This window comes from Raphanus sativus, unplaced genomic scaffold (assembly GCF_000801105.2).
Source record: "Raphanus sativus cultivar WK10039 unplaced genomic scaffold, ASM80110v3 Scaffold0790, whole genome shotgun sequence".
Classification (NCBI taxonomy): Eukaryota; Viridiplantae; Streptophyta; class Magnoliopsida; order Brassicales; family Brassicaceae; genus Raphanus; species Raphanus sativus.
In genome coordinates this window covers 1-25,377 of record NW_026616106.1, presented here as the reverse complement: position 1 = coordinate 25,377, position 25,377 = coordinate 1, and the positions used below count along the sequence as shown (strand labels likewise).

Genomic DNA, 25,377 nt, shown 5'->3' with positions numbered 1-25,377 from the left:
AATATGATAGTGTTTCATTCTCCCATGTTCATCCAAGGAGCACAAAGTGATGCACATTGAGTGTGGTTACGAACTAAATCAGACCTTATACTCCCACGTTCCGCCAGAAAATTTGAAAACATAAGTACATGAGCATAAAACTATTCTCTAGTAGATGAGATGACATATATGGTGATGATTTGGGATTTTTTTGTATGTTGGAGAAACAATGACATTATCTGACAAGAATATCTAGATTTACGAAGAAAATGCTATTCATTATTATTGAGAAATTCTAACCTTCAAGAGAAGCTTGAAGAACAGTCTCACAATTGCTTTCTTGAACACGAGTTTCAATCAAACATCCACAATACGTTTAGCTGAACTAATCTAAGTACAAAGTGATGTATGTTTTGCGATTTAATTGAAGACACATGTGTTCGACACAAAAAGTGATATTACTATTTAGGGCCTCTTGCGGAGACTTATCTTTGTTCATTCTGTTTGGCACTCTTTGTTTCATTATTTTCAGTTGGATGACTGTGTCAATTTGTTCTTTTCTCTCGTATTTTCCAGGATTTTTTACTTAGGTTGTGAGGATGGTTTTGTTATTAGAACTAGCTGCGATTTTTAAATTTGATTCAGCTTCATCCAAACTTTGATCGTCAACATCTCTGTCCTTTACATCATCATTAAGAAAGTGATATTGGATGGTTAGCTTGTAGTTTCTAGTTTCTTGTCCATTATCTTTATCAGATGTGATTTTATCGGATTGAGCTCTACTTTCATCGCACCTAGATGAGATAATATTGTGATTGTCATGTCATAACCTCTTGTTTATACCTTTTCACTTGCTTTACATTAGGTTTTTCCATAATAGGATTACAGTTTGTATCCTCCACTTATAGTAAGTTAACATTAGTTTTCAGAGAGGTTTCTGGTACTATTACATTCATATTTTCCAAATTTTGATCCGCAACAATGTAACTTCCATTTTTTTGCATTGCCTATTTGTTCCTGCCAACCATTCTTATCTTTAACACCCTCTTCACTGTTACTTTTAGTTTTATTGCATTCCTTCTCCACATGGATCTATTGCTGACAAAACTTTATGGGCGGTAGCCATGAATAGCTGACATGAATAACAATATATGTGCCTCAGATAGAAATAAATCCTGGTAGATGTTTCTCGAGATACACTACAACTAGCAATCAAAAATCTAGACGAGTGCATCTCTCAATGTTCAGCCGTTCAAGGGAATTTTTACAGTTCTCTCTATGGTGTCTCCAAAGAAAGAGAAAGTAAGTACCTTATGCAGAAATAAATGTCTCGACACCATTTTAAAGTCTATCCATAAGAAATAGCTGATAAGTTAGGTCTTGTTAGACGCTGTATCGGGACTCCATTCCTGGACATTAAGAGGGTTATTTTCTATGTGCTAGAAGTATTGAGGAAAAGGACTCTAGATCGCAACTGTGGGTTGTGTGTGTGTGTGGGGGGGGGGGGGGGGGGGTATTGATCGATATGGATTCAGACATGTTTTGGACTGATAAATTGTAAATCAATCTTATTTGGTTTCTCTATAGAAGACAAGATCTGATCAACTGTAACATGAACCCTTTTATAGTCTGATTGTTTAAGAGTTTCAAGACTTCTCCTGTCAAAGTTTTTAAATTTAATTTGAATGTTAAAACTTTTACCGTTAAAATATTTGATGTGGCTTTAAAAATATTTAAAAATACCAAATTGTGGCTTTAAGAAAAAAAAACAGCACAGTTCAGTGGTTACGGAACTCCAAAAATATAGTATCGAGGAACCCCAAATTATAAATTTGAATAATATCTGCATGGTGGATGGTTCACTGACTTCCACGACACATGTCAGTGGTTGTGGTTGGGTTTGAATGGATAGCTTCGGAAAGATTCAACTTATAGGGATGCAGATTTTAAGACGGCGATAAACTGCTTTACATTCAGAAGTGGAAGCATTGGATGGGAAATGGAGAGTATGCTACAACATTCATCATGTTAGACTTTTGGAACGGACTGCAAGAATCTGATCCCAATAATAAAGGAGCCTCACGCATGACCAAGTTTTGCAACATAATTTGAGACGATAAAGAAGCTGCATATTTTTTTTCCGGACTTCAAAGTATCTCATATCCTAAGAGCGCAAAATGGAATTTCAGACTCTTTAACCAAGATCAACTGCGAGATTTTGTTATAGAGAGTTTTGTTGCATTGGTTATTTTATTCCGATCTAATTACGTAGACCACATCAAAAGCTTAAATAATGAAATAACCGTTCATTGGCAAGAAAAGAAAAAAAAACAACATAAAGAGCAAATCAGTTATGTTGGCTGTGAAAAATTTAGGCAGGGCTTATAGGATTTCAAGAGTTTAAAGTCTGATTGAAAAAAAAAACTGACTTTAAATACTTTAGTATTAAAGCTAAAAGTCTCAACAGCCATCAAAGTTTAATCACCAGTCTGAAATTTATTAACATCACCGATGAGATGTCCTGCAATGTAAACTCACCATAGAGGCTGTGAATCTATCTTAACCAACTCCAGTATATCTACCACTGCTACGCCATTAATCTCAACCGAATGTGAGGAATGAACAATAGCCTAATTTTGATATGTGGGGTTCGAATTCTAAGGAGTTTTTTTTGTGGGTATCGACTGGATTATTCAACGTCGATATCGATTTCAGCGCGTTCTTTCGAATGCAGGTTCAAGGATTATAAGTGAAGTTTTTCTATGGGTCTTTTCTCTCCTTAGCCATCTCTATCTTTTGTCATGTTTTTGTTATTCTCGTTTTTCATTTTACGTGTTGTAATCTATTTAGTCTTTTGGACTTTTAGTTTTTAATATAAGCAGTTGTTCAAAAAAAAGGAGTTTTTTGTGGGTGGTGAAAATGTTTCAAAACTGTTTCTATTCTTTCTGATATGTTTTTTTAAATACAAATATTCTCGATTGTGTATTTAACATTTTAAAATTTTGTTATGTACTATGTTATTTGAATATAATGCATTTTTTTTGTCAAAGAGAAAGAAAAGGTATATTGTGGAACCTAGGGCCACTCATATTCGCGACTTTTGTCATGTCCTCTATTCCGCGGTTACCGACAAAGAACCAACATACATTGTTTTCTAAAATCGGACCAAGTGACCAAATTACTAAAATAAGTACTCGATGATATTCATATTATTTTTTTCTCTTAGATATCAATATTTCGCAACAGAAATTACAACTAATTACAAGCACATGGTGAAACATGTTGCATGCATGGAAGTTTTTTTTTTGTTCAAACTCTTGGAAGTTATATATACTTACCAAAGTCATTTATTATTCATATAATAATTCGCAAATAGAATAATCTCCAGAGATTTTTGACTTCAACCCCTGCATCTGTAGTACTTGGGATGACCACGGTGGTACCTGTTCGACGGAGGAGGCATGACTCTTCCTCCACCACTAGACGCTGCCGGTGGCGTATCATGTTTGAGAGCTCCATAGTTAAGATACTTCACCTTACTTGTTAGCATCGTACTAGATGACATCACCATACCTTTAGTTTCTTCATCCTCTTCTTCTTTTATGATCATTTGGTTCACCTCTTCCTCTCTCGAACCATCTTCTTCATCACTCTCATAACGTTCTTTCACCCACGTCTTCTTCACGTGATGCTTTGCCGGCGCACGTTCTTGGTCGTTTTCGGTAAACCCTTGAGAAAATGTGTAGTACTCCATGCTTGATGTGCTTTATATTACTTTGAATTGTATATTTATTTGGATGGGTTACATCCATTATTTATAGTGGGAGATATTTTGTTTGTAACTTGTAATGCCTGATCGAATCTCGTTTACTTTTGTAGAAGGATAATTACTTCCATATAAAACAAAATGACCTTTTCCTCTTTCCAAAAGGGTATTCGAGCAAAATACTTTTAAGCCGTCAATTTTTTAAGCAAGATAAATTATGCTGCACTATAAAATCTATCTATCTATATTATTACTTGAAAAATAATTTTGCTAAATGTATCATGCTCTCAATTGTTTTAGATTATTTTCTTATTTTAAATAATATTAACTTACTCATTAATTTATTTATCATGTTTTGGTTTGTTTATGTATCATATTCTTTTAGAGGTTCTTTACTACTTGGTCTATTTTGGGTTTCGTTTAGTTCAGATATTTCCAGGTTCGATTTGTTTTGGGTAATAAAATTAAGAACCAAATAATACCCAGAAAAAAATTGGTTCTCATTTAGTTTTGGTTCCTGTTCAAGTAGTTTGGGTAAATATCCGTCATTAATGACAAATATCAAATCATTAAATGATTTGAATATTTCAGATTATTTTGGATAATTCGGATAAAACTATTTTGGATATTTTTTGCTATTTAGATAGTTCGGATAATTTATAATAATTTAATTATTTTCAAATTTTTGAAAACTTTTAATAGATTTTCATATTATAAAGATATTTAGTTATGGTATATGTATATAATTATTATTTTTATATATTTGTATATTCGTTTGGTTTTCGATTTGATTTTGATTTGATTTGATTATTTCGAAAATAGATGTATTGGAACCATTCCGATAATTAAAACTTTCGGTCCAGTTCCCTTTTCAGATATTTCAATTTTGGTTTCAGATTAGTTCTTGGACTCCGTTTCTTTTTGTCCAGACGTAGTTGCAAACATAAACAAATAAAAATTGTTGTTGGTTACATCATCTTTACAAAATTTCAATTTATCTATTTTTGTTTAGTGGCCAATTACACTAATCAGTGCAGAGTATGCACTATATTAGAGCAGCAAAACCCCACAAAAATTCTTAAAACAACAAAATACTATTTTTTTTAAATCAAACTTAATCACTTAAATAATTAGCCACCACAAAAGTGACATCTGAACAAAATATCGGATGGGTTTCTAAATAATGTGTAAGTTAAGATATTTTCACTCTCTCTCTCCTACTTTTCTTCTTTTATTATCTTTTATCTGTACAAAATTGGGTAAAACCTCATCGTTAATCATGCTCATAGGTTACGATATGCCGTCTTTTTACAATTGTTCTCTCTTAGAGCATCATCAACGCGGGTGCTTAGCCTGGGTTTTTAGTGTTTTTAGATTTAAAAAAAAGGAAAATTGTGTAATTAAAGAAGCCACGCTGCTTAATTAAGAGTCAGAAGACCCGTTGCTTATGAACACGTGTCAGACATTCACCATTCTTCCTCTCTCTAGACGAAATCGTCCGCCTCTCCCTTTTCCCGATCACACGGTGGGTGATGGAAAAAGAACACAGAGCCTCCTCCCTCCATTCAAGATGCCTCCGTTCACCGCCGTGGCTGTTGATGCGACAGACAGTTTCCAGTTTCTTCGTCGGAGGATCTCAGCAAGAAGATTAAGAAGCCTTATACCATCACCAAGTCGAGGGAGAGCTGGACGGAGCCTGAGCACGACAAGTTCCTCGAAGCTCTTCAGCTGTGAGTTAATTTCTATTTTCTTTGAGCTCTCACTATTAATGGCTATTGCGCTTTGCAAATTCACCGTTTTGAGATTCGATTGAAGCTGTACTGAGGTTGGTAGTATAATAGACGCATCCTATATTAAAGCTTGTTTGGTATTTGATCTGATATCTCTTGTGCTTGTGTTTTTCTTTTTATAATTTTTTTAGGTTTGACAGAGACTGGAAGAAGATTAAAGCTTTTATTGGATCAAAAATTGTGATTCAGGTACAGTAAATTGGAAGAAGATTGAAGCTTTTAAAACGACTTTACTCCCGTAGCTTTGTTTTATTTTCAACTTTATGTTGTGTAATGTGTAGTGTTGACGCTTTGGCTTCACCAGGAATCAAAGAGAAAACTTGTTTTTTATATGAAACCGCAAGCTTTCTCTTTGATTCTTGTTCTCACTTCGCACTTGGTGAGCTTCTCTCAGTCTTACTCTGTTTTTACTTATCTTACTTCACTCTCTGTTTTTGTCTTCACTCACTCTTCTTGTTTCTTACTTGTGTTACAACTTACAACCAAACACAAGCACATACTCTCTTTTATCTCTCTTGTTTGTTTGTTGCTGTACAGAAGAGAGAACACTTATTTGTCTACATTGTTAACCTTCCGTATCTTACCTCCTAGCAGAAGCAACACCAACAGCGAGTAATAGTCATGGTCTCATATCTCTACTATTTTTCTAAGAATCCCAAAATAGGAGCCTCCCGTTGGAGCACACAAAAGTAGAAGGATCTTAATTAAGTCTATTAAGTTTAGTTTAATACTAAAAAATTATTAAGCCACCCTAAATGGGTTTCAGGGTTAATGGTGCTCTTAGAATCTCTCTTTTTTTCTTGAACAACATTCTCTCTTAGAATCTTATTCCAAAATATGCCAGTGGGACAATGAAAAAGATTCTAAGAAATAGCCGCCCCTTGCGTTAACTTAGCTGATATCTTAAGCAACGGTCCATGTTAAGTGGTAGAAAACCAAAAGAAATAACTGCGGTAACGTTAATATAAACCAAGTCTAAAAAACGTTAAAAAGAAAATAAAAACAATGGACATCTATCTATATTAGTAAAAAAAAACAGTTTCTATACTATTTACATGATGCCGACTCAGCTTTGATCTCTCTTCCTTTATCCATTGACTCAAGTACTAAATAAAACTGTTATTTATTGTTTTTAAGTAGAATTTAGATTCTGTTCCACCTTTCAAAAGTAAATATACTTTTTATTTTATATTTTTTTGAAAATTTAATTTTTATATTTATGTCTTTTAATCATATTTCTGTTTTACTTTTATAATTATATCTGTGTAAAATATTTTTTAAATAATTGATAAATGTTTTAATAAAATAATTAAAATAATTCTATATCAATAGATCATATTTCTAATTTAATAAAATAAATCCTGATTAGCTTGTCTGTTTTATCATTTTAAATCCTTTCTTTCACTATCGACCTCCCTAAACATCGGAGCCGTATATTTTTCCCGGCGTCAGATATTATTCTTACGATGAAGACTACACAACGACCTTACTCAACCACACAAAGGACCAGCTCCAACTAAATAACATGTAAGAACACAAACATAGTAACCAATGTCAAATATCAATCTAAACTAGAGCTCAAATTAAAATCTATTTATATAAAATACAGTTTACTCTCTCCATGTTGCGCCACGTCGTCATCTATATCAGAAATTCGTTTTATGTAATCTCAACACGTGTCGCTGTCGCATTATCTCTACGATGCATTTCATTTATTCAGATGGCGTCTTGGGCTTGTACATCATGCGGCCCGTTACATAAAATCTATCCCACTAACCCTCATGTATCGTAGCCAAAACCACCGACTTCGTCTCTCATCTTCCTCAGGCGTGCGGCGGTGACGATTGCGCTTCATCTCATGTCTGTAACGGACTGCGTTATGAATCCGTCTTTAATCCCCTTGATTTATTCTCACACGATGTGTCTTTGATGCGCTGATTAGATGTGAGGGGCTGTGTATAAATAGATGTAAGTTTCCTCTCCATGAACTCATCTTATCTTCTTATATCTTAGATCTCATACTAATATACTTTGATATGGCTAATTTCCACTGTTTTCTGGGTTATGTGTTTAAACAAAGATTCCGGTGAACTTTGATTTTTTTAGAGAGAACCTCTTTTTGATCAGAGCCTCCTACTGATTGTTGAATTTGCGGCGAAGTTCTTCATGTTTGTTCGTGTTTAACTTTAGTTTCTCCAGAAATTTAAAGTTCTTTGTTTTTTTTTTAAACAACTATTTTAAAAGTTTTATTTATACAAGAATCCGGCTAACTTCTTTATGTTTTGTTATATATTTTTATTAGGTTTATATAATAGAAATAAAACCTCTTATTGATTGTTGAATTTGCGAAATACTGTCGAGCCCCTTTGTGTTTGTTTGGTTTGTATTTAATTTTTTTTATGATTTATGCTTTATGTATGATGACGAGGGAGTCTAGATCCTGCGAAAATGAGCAACAAGAAGAAGGACTTGATTTTACCGCAGGTATAATCCTATCGATCGTATCTCTTACTGGTTTTACATATAACATAAACTTCGGAAACTGATATCGGTGATTTCTCTTTGTTTTGTTGCAGTCATCAGCTATACGCAAGGTTTTAACAATTACTCGATATCAACTTTCGGTTCTATTTCTTATAGTTATTTAAGGGCTGATATAACCTGAGGCTCTTTTCTTTGTGAACAAAGTCTGGAAGCATACAACTTGCGGAAGGTCAACAAGGTGAGATGACAATGCCATTGGAGAGTAAGCAACAGTGAGTAAAATTCTTCTGCAGTATAGAAAGTGGCTTATTTGTGAAGAAGCGTCGGGTCTTTCTGTTTCTGAAGATGTAGAATCGTTGTCCGGTTGATACGATATATCAAGTTTTGTCGGATGGTTTGCTAAAAAAAATTGGCTATTTGGTTTATGTGGTTTGTGTCTGATTTTTTTTTTTTTGGAACACATGTCTGATTTTTCATTTGTAACGTGGTTTGCTAAACTGGTTTGTACTAAGAGTATAGTATTTGTCGTTTTGTTCATAATTCATATTGCCAGTTTCCTGCCATATATCATTAAGAGTTCTTTTTTTGAAAAATATTATTAAGAGTTCTTTCGGTCTGTAAAAAGAAAAAAAAAAAATTCTGAGCGCAGCGTTCGTTGGTGACCAAAAATTACCACCAGCCCTATGTATTTTTCAAGAACAATATTTTAACAATTTAGTCTGTGTCCAATCTAACAATTCAGGATCCAAAACAAGTAACATTACCTGACTCTTTAAAAAAATATTTATACTTAGGATAAATTACATAATTTCACTCATTTCAGCTTTTTATTTTATATAATGGGGGGATGTATATTTTTGCATTGTATTTTGTCACAAACTAATGAATTCGAGAATTTTGGAAAGAACATCGCAATGATGTAAAAGGGTGTTTGAATGACAGAGAACATAAAAACGGTATACTCACTTATTTTAGTTTTCTATGCTTTTTTCAAAAATTAATTATTTAGAATAAATATCAACTCTTTGAAAAAGAGAAAAAACTAATAAAAATATATAAAACACTTAAAGTTATAAATCATAAATATGTAAAAGACAGTAACAAAAAATAATCTCTAATATATAAAAAGATTCATTAGAATGTTTCCAAAAGCTATATTAATAAAAGATCTGCCACCACCAATAGAGTATGTTAAACAAATATCACAATTTTATACTAATTTAGCAAAAAGAAAAAAACTATTGTACTAATAAGATAAATTTAATTAAAGTTGTAGAAAGTAAGAAATTTTCAACCTTTGTAAATTATTTTATAAATTTAATCTATTATTAATAATAAAAATCATAATAATTCATTTTCATAAATATTCACGCCAAGACCAACAAACAATAACATAATACGTCTAAGAAATCACAAGATCTCAAACTATCGTCATCTATATAACTCCGGTTAGCCATATGTTATTTAATTTTTTTAAAATATCATCTTACAACTTTATTCAGTATTAAAATTTCAATCGAAAAGACTAACCGATACATCAGAAACGAGTATATGAAATTCAAAGTAAAAAAAAAAACAAAACGCACAGGAGAGTCAACCATTTAAGACATCACACGAACCACACCACAGTTGAGAATTTCTCAATCAAAAGAAGTCAAATATATTAATTTACTTTCAAGGAACTGAGGAAGCAAGATAAAATTTAGTTCTGGTGTTACTCGGGTTGTTCTTTCATTTGTGCTTTATATAAGAGAAATGAAGAAGTGTTTTATAATATGATCTTTTTCTTTAGTATATCATACACATCTCTTGCATATTCAAACATAAAACCAAAGCCATAAAATCATATAAAAAATAAAAAATTAGATTACAAATAAAGTTTATCCCGCCCATAGGGCGGACCGACTCTAATTATATTTAAAAAAAAAACTAAGTTCAAATTCAATATCGGTATGATTATCACCCATCCACGCTAATCCATCATCATATTCTTTATTTTATTTATTAGAAGTAAAACGAACCGAATAGTGTGTTACTCGAAATGTAGAAAGTTTTATTACAAAGCATTATTAGGAGTCCAAGTTTACGAACAAAGTATAAATTGTCTACACACCATCAACACACGAAATATAGGGACCTCTTATTACTTACGCTTTTTATTCAACAAACTAATAAAAACTCAGTTTAAGCGTAGCTTAACAATTCACCATATAAACAGGCCAGACTCAAATCCAAATATCGGAAGTGCAGTCTCCACCTGGATACCTCATCTCATGGGCAAGCGCAGGACCCTCTGGTTCATCACCAAAGTCCACAAAGAGATCAGGGTTTATGGAGAGACCACCTTTCTCTGTATCAACATCAAGCTGTATTATGTGTGATCCTTTCTCCATGAGTTCCGGGTAAAACTGACGATCCCATGCACTATAGAGCGAGTTTGTTGCATACAATCGTTTCCCATCGAGGCTTAGCTGGATCATTTGAGGTCCTCCTCTTAGAGATTTCCCCTGAAATTACCAGAGAAGATGCATAATGTAAAGTTTATGGATTTCAAACCTCAAAAAGATTAACATATTTTGGGGTACAAACCTTGATCTGAGGAACATCATATTGGAAAGTGTTACCGTCTTCTCCAACAGCCTTGACAGGACTGCCCTTTTGTAGTAAACCTCCCACCCATATCTGTCCGGTTAAGACAGGGTTTTTAGGGTCTTCAATGTTGTACTGACGAATGTCTCCATGAAGCCAGTTCACAAAGTAGAGGAACCGGTCATCGAGGGAGATCAAGAAGTCGGTGATAAGCCCTGGCATTTCTGGTAGAATCCAGTTCTCTACTTTCAGTGGTTTAACTTGGATAACCACCTGAAAAATCAATTTGTACCAAGGGTTTAATCATAATAGTAGAAACAAACAAAACAGAGAGAGGTAAAGAAAGTAGACTTGCCTCATGGCCCCATGTTTCATCACTGTTCTTGAAAAATCTTATCATATTACTCGACAGAGCACCCCCAACGTACCCTGTATCTTTAGACGGATCATGCAAGAATCTTATCTGCAACCACAACCGGTAAAAGATTATTAAGAAAGAAATAAAACATATCAGAAATGTAAATGAGATGTTTGATTATATGTTATACCTCTAAAGGTAACATGCCAGTTGGTCCAAGGTCGATTAACTGTTTCATTTCACCTCCAGGCCAACTGTAAACATGGAGATGACTTCCGTATAAGCCATCAGCAACGTGTTGGAGATCGAAACCTTTGGTGAAGGCTTTAGGTGCTCCCCAAGAAGTGCTTATCATCGTCTTGTGCCGCGGTTGATACCAGAAGTCATAACCAAACAAGGGACTATGTCCTTCTTTCTCCCACCTGCTCTTGATGTTGAAATCAGAGTCGAGAAGAAGAAACCCATTCCCCTTGGCGTTTCCCTCTTCGTCTCCAAGACAGGACACCAAGATTTCGCCAGAGGCAAGACAATGAGCTGTGTGTGGATAAGCCAGTCCAGTCTTATCAGCAATCTCTTTAGGATCCACGTACTTGTACAGAGAAGGTGCCCTCGGGTCTGCCTTTGTATCAATCGCATAGATGCGACCAGATCTTTATTCAAACAAAGAGAAAGATTAAGTTTAGTGAACTTAAATAAATTTCAAAAAAGTCCGTTATAAAGAGGCTGAAGGAACTTTACATAAGGGATGGTAAGACGAGAAAACGTCGGTCAGCAGAAGCATCACCATGGCAAGAGCTGCAAGAGTTCCAGCCAGAGTGATGAAGCTCATCACCCAGAAAAGGCATTGGTAACCTGTGGATGACGGTTGAATATGTTGGTGAGTTTGGATCAACATCCACCGTGGCCAAGTAATCAGGCTTCTCTCGTCCCGTTCCTTCAAAAAAATATACAAAAGTATCAAAAGTAATACAGAGGAATCCACAACAAGATTCTGTGATTCCATTAAGATTCCGTAGGATCTAACAGAGGTGTTAAAAGGCAAGATTCAATCAGACAATAGAAAAGGAACAAAGATTCTTGTCATGAACATCTCCTTAAAACACAGAGATCTAATCAAGAAATCACAACAAGGGCGATTTCGATCTAGAATCTTTGAGATTCCGTAGGACCTAATAAAGATTCTCACAGCATCGATCAACGTTAAAAGTAAAGATTCTGTCTGAAAATACTTTTGAAAACGTTCGATCTGGATTCTAAAGAAAATATAAATAAAAACAGATGTGTTACCACTGTAGACGGCGGTGACGTAGATGAGCTTTTCCGATGGACCAGACATGGCGGCGAGTGGCGTCGCGTAACCAGGACCTGACTTGCAGCATCCTCCGTCAACGCCGTTGCTCGCGGGAGATATCACTTCAGTATTAGTCACCATTTTCGATCTCTCTGACTCTCTTTCTTTCTGTGTCACTGGGGGATCAGATATTTAACTATAAAATTTATGTTTTTTTTATTTAATATTTATATGGTAGTGGTAAGCTTCACGTCTCCTTCCTTTGAGTTTATCTCAAACACACACACACACGTGGTTTTTATTTTTCAGTGCAGAGCAAGGTTTTAGCTGTATTTGTGACCAATCATTCTTATCTATACTCCATGTACAAACTACACTAGAGGTGAATCGGGCAATGGTCCGGATCTAGCCAGTTAAGATAAATTTGAGGATTAATAGAGAATTAAATGGATAACTAGATTTTGATACGTCCTTAAATGGGCGGGTATATTTTTGTTTTAAATTTAATTTTTGATATTTGTTTTTTTCTCTCTGATTATATTTATGTGTGTTTTTAATCCTATTTGTATATAAATTTAATCAAAATATATTTTATTAAATAATAGCAATTTAAAATTGATCTGATATACTCACGGTTAAAGTTGGGTTGTGCCCTGGTATATTTTTAATTTTGTTTTGGTTAGAAAATAGGATCCGCCCTGGTATATTTTTAATTCTATTTAAATCTGACACACCTTCGATATTTTTTTGTTTTACATATTTTTTAAAAAATTTAATTTTCATATTTGTGTCTTTCTTTGTAATCATATTTATATTTTTTGTAAGCATATTTGTGTTTTTCTTTGTAAATGTGTAAAAAATTTTTAATTATTAATAAAAATTTCGATAATCATTAGAAGATAAAATTATGTGTTTCACGTATAGTTGATTTGAAATTTTTGAAATAGTAGAAATGAAAATAAAAATATTCTTGCAGTTATATAAATGATAGATACCCTTGCATGGATGGGGTTTCATTTGATTATATACAAACCTATTGACATCATTTACTTAGTTATATCACAAGTAACTCGTGTATATAAACCCATTTTAGTTACTTGTTCTTGAACTTAGGTTTGTAAAACAAATTACAGATATATAATGGATAAATATATATGTTTTTGTTTTTAGTTTTTTTTATTTTTTTAATATTAAATTATCAATAGATCATGTTCCTCTTTTAAATAAATCAAATACATAAATTTTATCAATAGATCATATTCATGTTTTAATAGAAATAAACTCAATGTTAAAAAAAAATATTTTCAGTGTTAAATTATTGCAGTAAGAATTCTAAAGTTATAAACAAAAATGTTAAAAGACTGTTTTGAAAAAGCTTTAAAAGTTTAAAATATATTTATTTATTTATTTTAAAAAGAATCATTTTTATTTTGATTTATTAAATATATTAATTAGATGGGTTAACAGAGTTATGTTTATTTTAAATAATATATATTTAATAAATGGAACTTAATATAACTACCCTTTAAGAAATCAAATAACTAAATAGATATAAATAACTATTTATTAGTATCAAAAACCTTTAAAACAGATAAGAAAATATATAATTATATATTAGTCGACCATATATTATTCATCTATTTGTTTTCACACCTAAAATACATTCTGTAACAATCAACTATTTATATTTACGTGTATGAGAAAGTGGGTCTCGCAAATGTTGAGTCCTTTTTGTCAACCGTTTTTATTAATGGACTTGAAACTGCTGATAATCAACAGTTATATAAAGCGTTGATTAAAACAGTTATATATAACTTTCATTTTTTTTAAATAGACACAACTAATATCAATGGATCATATAGGAGAATTAATAGAATATATTTTTTAACCTTTTACTTATAATTTTATATATAAACACTAATAGTTCAATAAAAATGCAAGGAAACACGCTGGCTCAATTGGTTAAAACCTAAATGCTGGAATTTCGGGTTTGGCGAGCCGGGTTTGTGTATCAGCGCCATTTTTATATTGTGTCTTATTTTATAGGGGAATTGGATTGTACAACCATCAAACAAATGTTAATTCACCTCATAGCTAAAATCCCTAGATCATCTATATATCAACTCCACAATATAAAAAATAGTCATATTACCCCTTAGTTGTGACCTGTGTAACCTGCTGAAAAATATATATTAAAATAAATATTAAATAAACAATATGATAAATTGTGGCTATTATTGATATACATCTCTTTTCTTCTTCTTCCTCTTTTCACTAAATCTTTGTTTCTTCTTGGTACGTACAAACACACACCATTTTATCTCAAAGAAAGGAAGAAACAAAGATTCATGACTTACGAAATTGAATTTGGAGGAGAAGATGGCACCATAGAGAATAAGGTGACATCATACTTTTTACTCTGTTTTTGTTTTTGCCTATACTATGTTTCTGTTTTTATTTTTATATTGTGTTTATGTTTCTGTTTTATACTATGTTACTGTTACTGTTTCTGTTTCTTACTTTGTTTTTGTTTTTGTTTTAGTGTTCCAATGATGAAAAATAACGACGACGGACCGGTAGAAGAATCGTTGGTAGAAGAATCGTTGTGTCGGAAAAAAAGAAAGGAGACAAATATGATCTTTACATGGTAGTGAAGAATAACGACGGTGAACAAAGTGGAGGTGTATCAGCACGTTTGAAAAAAAGAAGAATTGAAGAAGATGAACTCGTCGTCTATACTATATTCAGTCAACGAAATAGTATATTATATATTCTTTAGTGAAGTTATTTATGCAAGGGTACCATACTATTCGTGACATATTTCTATACTATTTCATAAACATGTAATAATCTGGTTATTATCAATATTTCTCAGCAGAAGAAAATTGTTTATATTTTGGATGTGGGTTGACATTTCCGGATTAGGGTATAGTTTTATCATCTAAGTTGAGTTTCACTAACTCATCCTGAATTATTAAACGAGTCCGTACAGTTTAAAAGTACTATACTATATGCACCATGTAGTATAGTATTATGAACCTGGTGAATGTCATTATTCGAAAACGGGAAAAACTGTTTATATCTCGGATTTGGGTTGACATTTCCAAGTTAGGGTTTAGTGTTATTATCTGGGTGGAGGTTTTACTAACTCACCCTCATTACTCTATTACTTGTATTAGTGATATGAACTCATTTATGTCGTCATGTCAGTCTATTCTATTCAATAATATAGCAGTACAACATCCATATAACCTTGCTACTAAAGTCCTCTGAATTGTTGAACGAGAACTAAAGTTTAGTTCTCCGTACCTCTAAAAGTACTATACTATATCTATTATGTAGTATAGTATTATAAACCTGGTGAATGTCATTATTTGAAAACGGAGAAAACTGTTTATATCTCGGATGTGGGTTGACATTTCCATATTAGGGTTTAGTGTTATCATCTGGGTGGGGGTTTCACTAACTCACTCTTGTATACTATTTTGTTTATATGGAATAGAACACTCCGGTTGACTGTGTGAAGTATGAATAGTGTACGATAAATATTGGCCACATTTCATTTTGTTGACATCATATGTATGTGCTTAATTTACCATATATTATTTTGCTACATCATCTCCAATAACACAGAGGAGTTTAAGCAAAAAAGAAAAAGAAAAAAATGGGTTGACTTCATAAACCATCGTGTCACCTCTTTCTTCTTTTGGTACTGGCAACTTGCACATGTAGAGGGTATAACCGGATAATATGAGACACAAATGATAGTTTCTTAATTATGTCAACATCAATGTCATGCACTTAATTTCCATTATGATTTTGATTATTAAGCAAATAAGCCCTATTTTATATCTTTTTAATGAAAGGTAAAATAATAATTTTATCATCATTTTCTACTTTTTGAGTTGCAAGTTTTCGATATTTCAAAGAAGCCACCACCATTTTTCAGTTATATCACTCTTGTTGAGTATTTAAATCCGATTAGGTTAGGTTTAGCTTCTTAAGTGTTAATGTGATTTGGTTTCTTCGATTCGTTTCAGGTTCGAGATCAAAGCAACGAAGAACAAATGAACAACACAAGCATTTGTTCACCCGGTGTTCGCTGATCTACTCATCGGGGAGGGAACGGCATCCCTCAACTGATCACTATCGAATGTTTTTGATCAAGGTTACAAGCTCAACAACAATGGCGTAAGCCAATAAACCAGAGCAATACAAGAGAGATTTAGCGAGTTTATCACTTCCTCTATGAAGCCGGAAAGTCACCGCCGGAATGATCCAACCTGATCGTGTACCGCTTTCGTGACTCCGTTGAACTTCAACCTCGTGATCTCAAAGCTAAGTCGTCTTCTCTCTTCCTTGATCTTTCTCTCTCGATATGATTCTCTCTCTCTTCGCCGTAGTGACGATGAGATCTGATGAGTTTGTTATAACAACCTCATCCACTTGTCGTTGCCTCTGAAATGCTGCGTTTCATTTAGCATTCATAATGCTCTTGGGCTGAGACTTGGGCTTCTCCTCTTTCTTGAAGGTTTGAGAAGAGATGGGCTGCAACAGGTGAAGCCCACTCGGTGTTTGACTGAACCAAAGTCCACAATCTCCACCTTTCAGACACAACATCGAAGTGTTGTCTCTCTCTCTTCTCTAACCCTAGCCGCTTGTCTCTCTGAGGCGATTCATCGCCTCCTCTCGTTACCGACGCTTATCGGCGACTCCAGGAGCAACCCTTTGCTCTTGTGATGACAGAGAACCTCTACGGATGTAAGGTACTCTCTGTATCCCTCTCTCTTCTTTTTTCTTCTGATTTGCTTCGACTGAAGAAGTAAATCATTCTTGGATCCTTCACTTTCTGACCTTTTCTTCTCTTCTCCTTGCAGATCAAGCTGAGCGACGATTCAATCTCTGATCAGACCTATCCGCTAGACTCAGAAGATGAACCGACAAACTGCTGACGACTCTGCATGAACCTGATCTGAACCGGACTGTTTCAGAATCAACTGTCAGACTTCAAAGCTTCAGACTTTCCATAACATCGAACCCAGATAAGTAACCACTGACTTCTCTTCCTTTCGATGAACACTGAACCTTTCATGATAAACTGACACTGATGATGAAAACTCTTACTAACTCTGATCTTCTTTCTGTTTCAGGAAACTTGAAGAGACTCCACCTGAAACTGAACTCCACCTGAGAAGAAACTCCACCTCGCTTCCTATACTCGGGTAACGACTTCTCTCTTTTCACTTCAAGTTGGTTTGAGATCAGTAAGTTTAGTAACAACTCATAAGAATGATAATGTTAACTAACTTCCCTGAATCTTTGTTTTCTTTGCGAGGTAACCAACAACGGAGCCATATCGTTACCCGGAGCCGCTTCCTTCTCAGAACAGATTCACCAGCTCAGAGCAGAGTCTGAACTTCGGACCAGGTAACACTTTAGTTAGGAAATCGGCTGGATTTTTGCTTGTGTGAATCTTCTGTAGGATAATATCACCCTGAGCAACAATATCACGGATGAAGTGATACTTGTTTGCAACATGCTTAGTCATTTCGTGAAATACTCTGTTTTTAGCTAGAGCTAGGGCACTCTGTGAATCACAATGCATCTTCACACTTCCTGGTTTTAGGCCTAGTTCTTCACATATCCCTTTTAACCAAATAGCTTCTTTGGTTGCTGTGGAGAGTGCCATATACTCTGCCTCAGTAGTCGACAAAGCTACAACTGATTGTAGGTTAGATCTCCATGAAACTGTATTACCCCAAACCTTGAACACATACCCAGTAACTGAACGTCGTCTGTCTAAATCAGCCGAGTAATCTGAATCTGAAAATCCCTCAATAGAACGCACATCACTCTTAACAAACGTTAAACTGGTTTTAGATTCACCACGTAGAAACTTTAAAATCCACTTCACTGCCAACCAATGCTCCATACTAGGTTTAGACATAAACCTGCTCACAACTCCCACTGCATGTGCTAAGTCTGGTCTTGAGCCAATCATGGCATACATGAGGCTCCCGACTGCACTTGCATAAGGGATTCCTTCCATCTCAGCTGCACCTGCTAACGCCTCTGCCTTGGTTTGACTCTTCAGTTTGAATTGAGGCGCCAATGGAGTTGTGACTGGCTTAGCATCTTGCATCCCGAAACTCTTTAGAACTTTCTCAATGTATGCCTCCTGAGAGAGTACTAAAGTTCCCTTCTTCCTGTCACGAATAATGTCCATTCCAAGAATTCTGGAAGCCCTTCCTAAATCTTTCATTTCGAATTCTCTGCTCAGACTGTCTTTCATCTTCTGAATCTCAGTCATATCTCCTGAAGCAATTAGCATATCATCCACGTATAGAAGTAGATAGATTTCCTTAGGAGTATCAACACTTCTCATGTAGACACACGAATCATACTCACTCTGTAGAAACTTTTCTTTCTTCATGAAACAGTCAAACCGTAGATTCCACTGTCTAGGAGATTGCTTTAGACCATATAGAGACTTCCTTAGGAGACACACCTTGTTCTCATCCCCGGGTTTCACATAACCTTCAGGTTGATCCATTAGAATCCTTTCGTCTAGGTTCCCGTGTAGAAAAGCAGTCTTGACGTCTAGTTGTTCCAACTCATAGTCTCTGTTCACCACAATTGAAAGCATCAGTCTTATTGAGACGTGCTTGACAACTGGTGAAAACACTTCATTGTAGTCAATGCCTTCCTTCTGTGAATACCCTTTAGCAACTAGTCTTCCCTTGTATCTCCTGTCCTCCACACCGGGGATTCCCGGTTTATACTTGAAGAGCCACTTGCAGCCAACGGTCTTCTGACCTTTTGGTCTCTCAATGAGATCCCAAGTGTGATTTCTGTCAAGTGAATCCATCTCTTCGTCTGCAGCATTATCCCAGTGCTTCCAGTCTTTACTCCTCTTTGCTTCTTCGTAAGATTTAGGTTCTTCCCTCTCAATATCATCTGCCACAGCTAGTGCATAGGCAACTAGGTTAGCATCTTCATATCTAGATGGTGGCCTGACATTCTGTCTTCTGACTCGATCTCTCGCAAGCATGTAGTTATCAATAGAGCCTGTAGATTCATTATCCTCAACAAACGTCAACCCTTCTGTATCACTGTCACTCTCTGAGTCGCTTGAACTCCCATGAACCTCTGAATCTTGTTGAGACTGCTCTGAGTTTCCAGGATCAGACGTTTCACCATGTTCATAGTTGGGACCACTTGGTCCTCGAATCAGACTTGGACTGAAAGATACCTTTTTATTCGGTTCCTTAGTTTGCTTTCCTGAATCCTTTTCACTCTCTGTAACCTTCTTAGCTTGCGTGTCTTTGTAGATCTCATCCTCTCTGAACACAACGTTTCTGCTCGTAGTACACTTTAGGTCCTCTGGAATCCACACTCTGTAACCCTTCACACCAAATGGATAACCCACGAAAACTCCTTTAACTGCTCTAGGGCTAGTCTTCTCCTGAGTAACGTGAACATAGGCTGTGCAACCAAACCTCCTTAAGTGTGATAAATCAGGCCTGTTCCCTGACCAAACTTCTTCTGGAAGTTTGAAGTCAATGGTTGAATTTGGTGTCCTGTTTATCAGATACACAGCTGTAGAAGTAGCTTCTGCCCAAAACTCCTGTCCCAATCCGGTCTCAGCTAGCATGCTTCTCACTTTATCCATTATGGTGCGGTTCATACGTTCTGAAACCCCATTCTGTTGAGGAGTGTAGTTACATGTTCTATGTCGTTTGATTCCAGACTTTCTGCACAACTCGTCAAACTGCTTATTGCAATACTCCAACCCATTATCAGTGCGAAGGCACTTGATTTTCTTCTCAGTATGACTCTCAACAGCTTCTTTCCATTCCACAAACTTAGAAAATGCTTCGTCTTTAGTTCTTAGGAAGTAGACCCAAACTTTCTTTGAGAATCATCTATGAAGCTTATGAAATATTTGCAACTAGCCAGACTCTCTGGAGTTGATGGAGAACCCCATAGATCTGAATGCACATACTCTAGGATGCCTTTAGTAGTATGCTTAGCCTTAGGAAACTTTGTTTATGTGATTTACCCAATACGCAAGCCTTCACAAAACTCTAGCTTTCCCACTTCAGTCTTAGGTATATAACCTTCCTTCACGAGCATCTCCATGTTCTTTTGAACTCATGTGTCCTAACCGTGAATGCCATATAGTAGTCTTGCGCTCCAGTAGACTCACTGATATTAGCTTCACCACGTGACACTGTTCCTTGTAGATAGTACAACCCATTCTCATACTTGCCAGTGATCACCTTCTGTCCATCTTTGTAGAATGTCACAGTGAAATCTCCACCTTGATAGTTACACCCTGATTTCTCTAGCATTCCATAGGAGATTAAGTTCCTGCTCATGTCTGGCATATAGCGAACATCTTTGAGAATAATCACTGCTCCATCTTCATTAGTAATTTTGATTTTACCAATGCCCTTGACTTCGCATTGAGTGTTGTTCGCCATTAGAACTTTGCTCCCATCTCCTTCTTGTAGATCAAATAAGACATCCTTGTTAGGTGTAATGTGAAATGTGCAACCTGAGTCTAGAACCCACTCGTCTCTAGATCATGTATGCTTGCTGTAAGTACTAACGGTTGCCTTATCTCAGTTACTGAATTCACTGCTTGTTCACCACCATTTTGTGTGTCCTCTGTTTGGACAATCACGCTTCCAGTGACCTTCTTTGCCACATGAGAAACACGTGCCTTTCTTAGTCTTATCTGATCTGCCTCTAGACTTAGATCGATCACCTTTGCTTCTAGACCTTGTTGTTACCATTATCTGATCGCTTAGACGACCTTCCTCTTGACTCAACAGATAGGCCTTCTGATGTAGTTTTCTTTTTATTCAGTAAACCTTTCTGTCTGAGCTCAGCTTCTTTTGAATATGCAGATGTAACAACTTCAGAGACAGTGAGAGTGTCTCTGCCAGTGCCGTATTGAAGAGTGTGGACCAGTTGCTCATACGCAGCAGGAAGACCAGAGAGCAACTGTATAGCTTGATCTTCATCTGTAATGGTAACCTTCAAACTCTCTAGATCAGCTATCAGTTTTAGAAACACATCCACATTTTCTTCAATCGACTTATCCTCTTCCATTTTGTAACAGGAGAACTGACGCTTCAGGTAGATCCTGTTTGGAAGAGACTTGAGCTGATACAGCTTCTCCAGGGACTTCCACATGCCAAGAGCAGTCTGCTCGTGCATGATTTTCCTCAAGATTGAATCACTCAAGCAGGTACACAGTAAGCTTCTGACTCGTAGATCTTTATCAGCCTTCTTCTGATCAACTTTAGGTTTCTCACCTTCTTCTTGCTTTTCAGATACTGACGTAACCACGAAGTCGTCTTGTAACACTGCAAGGAGACCTTGAATCTCCAGCTGAGCCATCATCTTGTACTTCCACATACCGAAGTCCCCCTTTCCATCAAACTTATCCATCTCGAACTTTCCATGAGTTTCTCTCCATCTTGAAACGTAAGGATCTCAGGAGCAACTGCACACAGAAAGCGAATAGCAGCAATCACAGCAACACAAGCAGGAGATCTACAAACCTCAGTGATCGCAGCAAGTAATCACAGATAAGTAACCTCTCCTTCTCCTTCCTTATCAGATCTGATCTTACTCGTTACCTTAGCACCCAACCTTGTGCTCTGATACCAATTGTTGAGTATTTAGATCCGATTAGGTTAGGTTTAGCTTCTTGAATGTTAATGTGATTTGGTTTCTTCGATTCGTTTCAGGTTCGAGATCAAAGCAACGAAGAACAAATGAACAACACAAGATTTGTTCACCCGGTGTTCGCTGATCTACTCACCGGGGAGGGAACGGCATCCCTCAACTGATCACTATCGAATGTTTTTGATCAGAGTTACAAGCTCAACAAAAATGGCGTAATCCAATAAACCAGAGCAATACAGAGAGATTTAGCGAGCTTATCACTTTCCTCTATGAGCCGGAAAGTCACCGCCGGAATGATCCAACCTGATCGTGTACCGCTTTCGTGACTCCGTCGAACTTCAACCTCGTGATCTCAAAGCTAAGTCGTCTTCTCTCTTCCTTGATCTTTCTCTCTCGATGTGATTCTCTCTCTCTTCGCCGTAGTGACGATGAGATCTGATGAGTTTGTTATAACAACCTCATCCACTTGCCGTTGCCTCTGAAACGCTGCGTCATTTAGCATTCATAATGCTCTTGGGCTGAGACTTGGGCTTCTTCCTCTTTCTTGCAGGTTTTGAGAAGAGATGGCTGCAACAGGTGAAGCCCACTCGGTGTTTGACTGAACCAAAGTCCAAACTCTTTTAATCATTTTATATGCCAATCAAGTAAATTTTCCCAGATCCAACTGAAAGAAACCGGACTTTTAACCAAAACTAGACAAAAGAAAGATTTTTTTCAAAAAATCCATTTTATGACCGATTTAGCCAACTAGCCACGGTGGTTGACCACCGCACGCTTACTCCCCGGATTTCTGGCCATTAGACCGATTTTTCGAACATTGTGACTATACTTACAAGTCTTTGTACAAAATCAATTAGATTACCGTAGGATAATATTATTTAAATATTTTTGCATGCAGTAATTTTATAATTTGTTGACAAAAACTAGAGAATTTTTAATCAGTTAAACAATGAAGAATAGCATAAAATTTTATTTACATAATTATGAAAAGTAAAACTTTAAAGGAGAAACTACCGTATATGAGTTGTATTTGATATTTTATGTCAAATCCAGAATCGTAAGTTCGAAAAAAATCAATTATATTACTTGGATGTCTAATATAAATTATTTTGGAATTTTACTAAGGAAAAAATTTCCCAAATAGCATTTTTTAAGTTTTTGTCAAAAAAAAGAAATTTTTGTCACAAAATATCGCTCAAAAAATAAAATGACAAAATATTACCTTTTTATTTTGAAAATTTTAATTTTTATTTTTTATTTTTAAAAATTTGAACACATTCTTAAAACCCACCCTTTAACTCTAAACCATAAATTTTAGACTAATTAATCCAAATGTTATAAATGCATATTTACCTTTTAATAAAACTTTTTGTGGTCATTTTTCCCTTTGTCATACTATTTTTGTGACAAAAAAACTTTATTTGGTGCTATTTTGATCTTTTTCTCTTATACTAAATATTAATTATTAAGTAGGGTTCTAGTAATAATTTATCTACAAATTCCGATAATTTGAAGAAACTTCGGGATTAACTCTAGCCACAAAGTGGAGCTGGGCCAATCAACAAAAACTGATCAAGAACCAATCTTCACCTGATTTAAGCAGAGAAAGATCACACCGACAAAAGACGAAACCGGAGATCGTATGCAAATCAGATGCATACTGGGACAAGACATGCAAAAAGCTGGATTAGATTGGAATTTCTCAGGAAGCAGCATTGGTGAGACTCAACAAGGATACACAACCATGGATTTCGTCAACTCACCACTCATGGCAGAAGCTGAGATCGGCTCTCATCAAGGCATCAACACCTGGGTTCAGACACCTCAAAAGAGCCTCCGACAATCAAATGTTCATTCGAGATATCAACGACAACATGCAGACAAAAGAGAGCTTTGGTATCCTTTGGAACATTCAATAGATCTCGTCTGCCTTCACTAACGTCTCCTTCTCCTTCATCCCTCGATATCAAAATCGAGAGGTTGATACTTTAGCAAATCAAGCGTTAATCAAGTCTATTTTTCTTTCTACTGTAATGAACTTTTAGTTTTTAGGCCGGTTTGGTATTTAATGAAACATTTTCTCGACAAAGAAAAAGAAGAAGAAACTTCGGGATATAAGCAATTAATTTCAATTGTTTTATAACTACATATTTATATTTTTATAAATGTGAAAATCATGTAAACTGCAATCATATGCAATATTGTATTGTAACAAACTTTAAATTAACTATTTAAAATAAACTAATACATATTAAAATATTAAACCACCCATTCTATTATTTTGAAGACTGGCTCATGCAGAATATTTAATACAATATAATAGACAAAAGAATTTGAAGATAGATTTAGAATTATGTTCTTAGTCTTACTTCTACTTATTTAATTATTTACAAAGGATACCATATGTGCTACATTTATAATAGATGACTTTTAGCTAACGGCACATACAAGCGGAAGTCATCCCCTTATATTAATACATAAGCAATTTAAGAGACTAACTTTAAAAGAGTAAACTATTTATAGTGTTGCCATTTTGATGATGTGTTGGCTTCTCATGCATCTTCAGACTTCTATTAAATATATCCTTAAAAAACTAGATTAATTACGGTGAATGCCATTGATGCTACTATGGAATATTTCTTTTAATTACATATCATAAAATACGGTTGTACATGACGTGTACTATGCAAGATCTTTTGTAACCTGATTAATTAAATCCCCATAACATACATGGTTTCATCGAATATATCATTTTCACTTTAATATGTAACTAGATTTTGATCCGCGCTTTATAAGCGCGGAATATTTTACGATGAAAAATTTCACTAATAACTTAACAAATATTCGGTAACTTTTAAAGAGTGTGTATTTAAAATATTTTTGCATTTAAATCAGTGTTTTTTAAATTCAACCCGATTGTGATTATACCGGTTAACCCGGAGATCTAACCAATTCAATTTAGGTTTTTAAAATATTTATATTAAAAAATCACTAAAACCCGAGACTAACCGATTGAACTGATGGATGACCGATATGTAATCTTATTTGATTTAAATGTAATAGTTTCATAATTTGTAATCTTATAATCCAAATTTTAAAGTTTATTATTTTGCAATTTATGAAATTATGACGTTTCTACAAAATTTTAAAGAGAAAATGATGGATATAAAATAACTAAGATTAATTATTGTATTGTTTGAAAACATTGATAGTATTATATAAAATTATATTGTTTGGAAACATTGATAGTAATATAAGAAATAAGTATATTGTTTGGAAACATGGATAGCAGTATAAAGAAAGGAACATTAGTGATTTAATGTAGGTTTAACTATAAAGTATAAAAGTGTATTTAATTTAAAAACTTACAAATAAATGTTAGGTCCAACAGAATGTTTCTGTTTTAATAAGATAGATA

The 25,377-nt window shown here is 34.9% G+C and overlaps 3 protein-coding genes and 1 long non-coding RNA gene across 5 annotated transcripts; 2 read left to right on the top strand and 2 right to left on the bottom strand.

Moving 5' to 3' along the window:
• Positions 1 to 3,157: 3,157 nt before the first annotated feature.
• On the bottom strand, positions 3,158 to 3,760 carry LOC108820784 (protein RALF-like 32). Its single transcript, XM_018593791.2, has one exon. It carries the CDS (start codon positions 3,731 to 3,733, stop codon positions 3,380 to 3,382), a length of 354 nt encoding a protein of 117 aa, XP_018449293.1. The 5' UTR covers positions 3,734 to 3,760; the 3' UTR covers positions 3,158 to 3,379.
• Positions 3,761 to 5,069: 1,309 nt separating this feature from the next.
• Positions 5,070 to 6,106, top strand: LOC108836033 (uncharacterized). Of its 2 annotated transcripts, XR_008940632.1 has the most exons (3): positions 5,070 to 5,475; positions 5,667 to 5,724; positions 5,817 to 6,106. XR_008940632.1 is itself a non-coding variant. In XM_056997729.1 (2 exons), the coding sequence occupies exons 1-2, from the start codon at positions 5,193 to 5,195 to the stop codon at positions 5,717 to 5,719; spliced, it is 336 nt and encodes a 111-aa protein (XP_056853709.1). In that variant the 5' UTR covers positions 5,070 to 5,192; the 3' UTR covers positions 5,720 to 6,106. The 2 variants fall into 2 exon arrangements, 1 of the variants encoding a protein (XP_056853709.1); XM_056997729.1 differs by having other exon boundaries at positions 5,667 to 6,106.
• Positions 6,107 to 7,280: 1,174 nt separating this feature from the next.
• On the top strand, positions 7,281 to 8,559 carry LOC130503082 (uncharacterized). The gene is made up of 4 exons (XR_008940633.1): positions 7,281 to 7,503; positions 7,973 to 8,019; positions 8,112 to 8,129; positions 8,224 to 8,559. It is a non-coding gene; the product is annotated as an uncharacterized LOC130503082 (long non-coding RNA).
• A 1,492-nt stretch (positions 8,560 to 10,051) lies between these two features.
• On the bottom strand, positions 10,052 to 12,456 carry LOC130503081 (selenium-binding protein 1-like). The gene is made up of 6 exons (XM_056997730.1): positions 12,254 to 12,456; positions 11,705 to 11,900; positions 11,157 to 11,616; positions 10,964 to 11,071; positions 10,609 to 10,881; positions 10,052 to 10,526 (listed from the first exon to the last, which is right to left on the bottom strand). Exons 1-6 carry the CDS (start codon positions 12,396 to 12,398, stop codon positions 10,245 to 10,247), a joined length of 1,464 nt encoding a protein of 487 aa, XP_056853710.1. The 5' UTR covers positions 12,399 to 12,456; the 3' UTR covers positions 10,052 to 10,244.
• Positions 12,457 to 25,377: the final 12,921 nt, after the last annotated feature.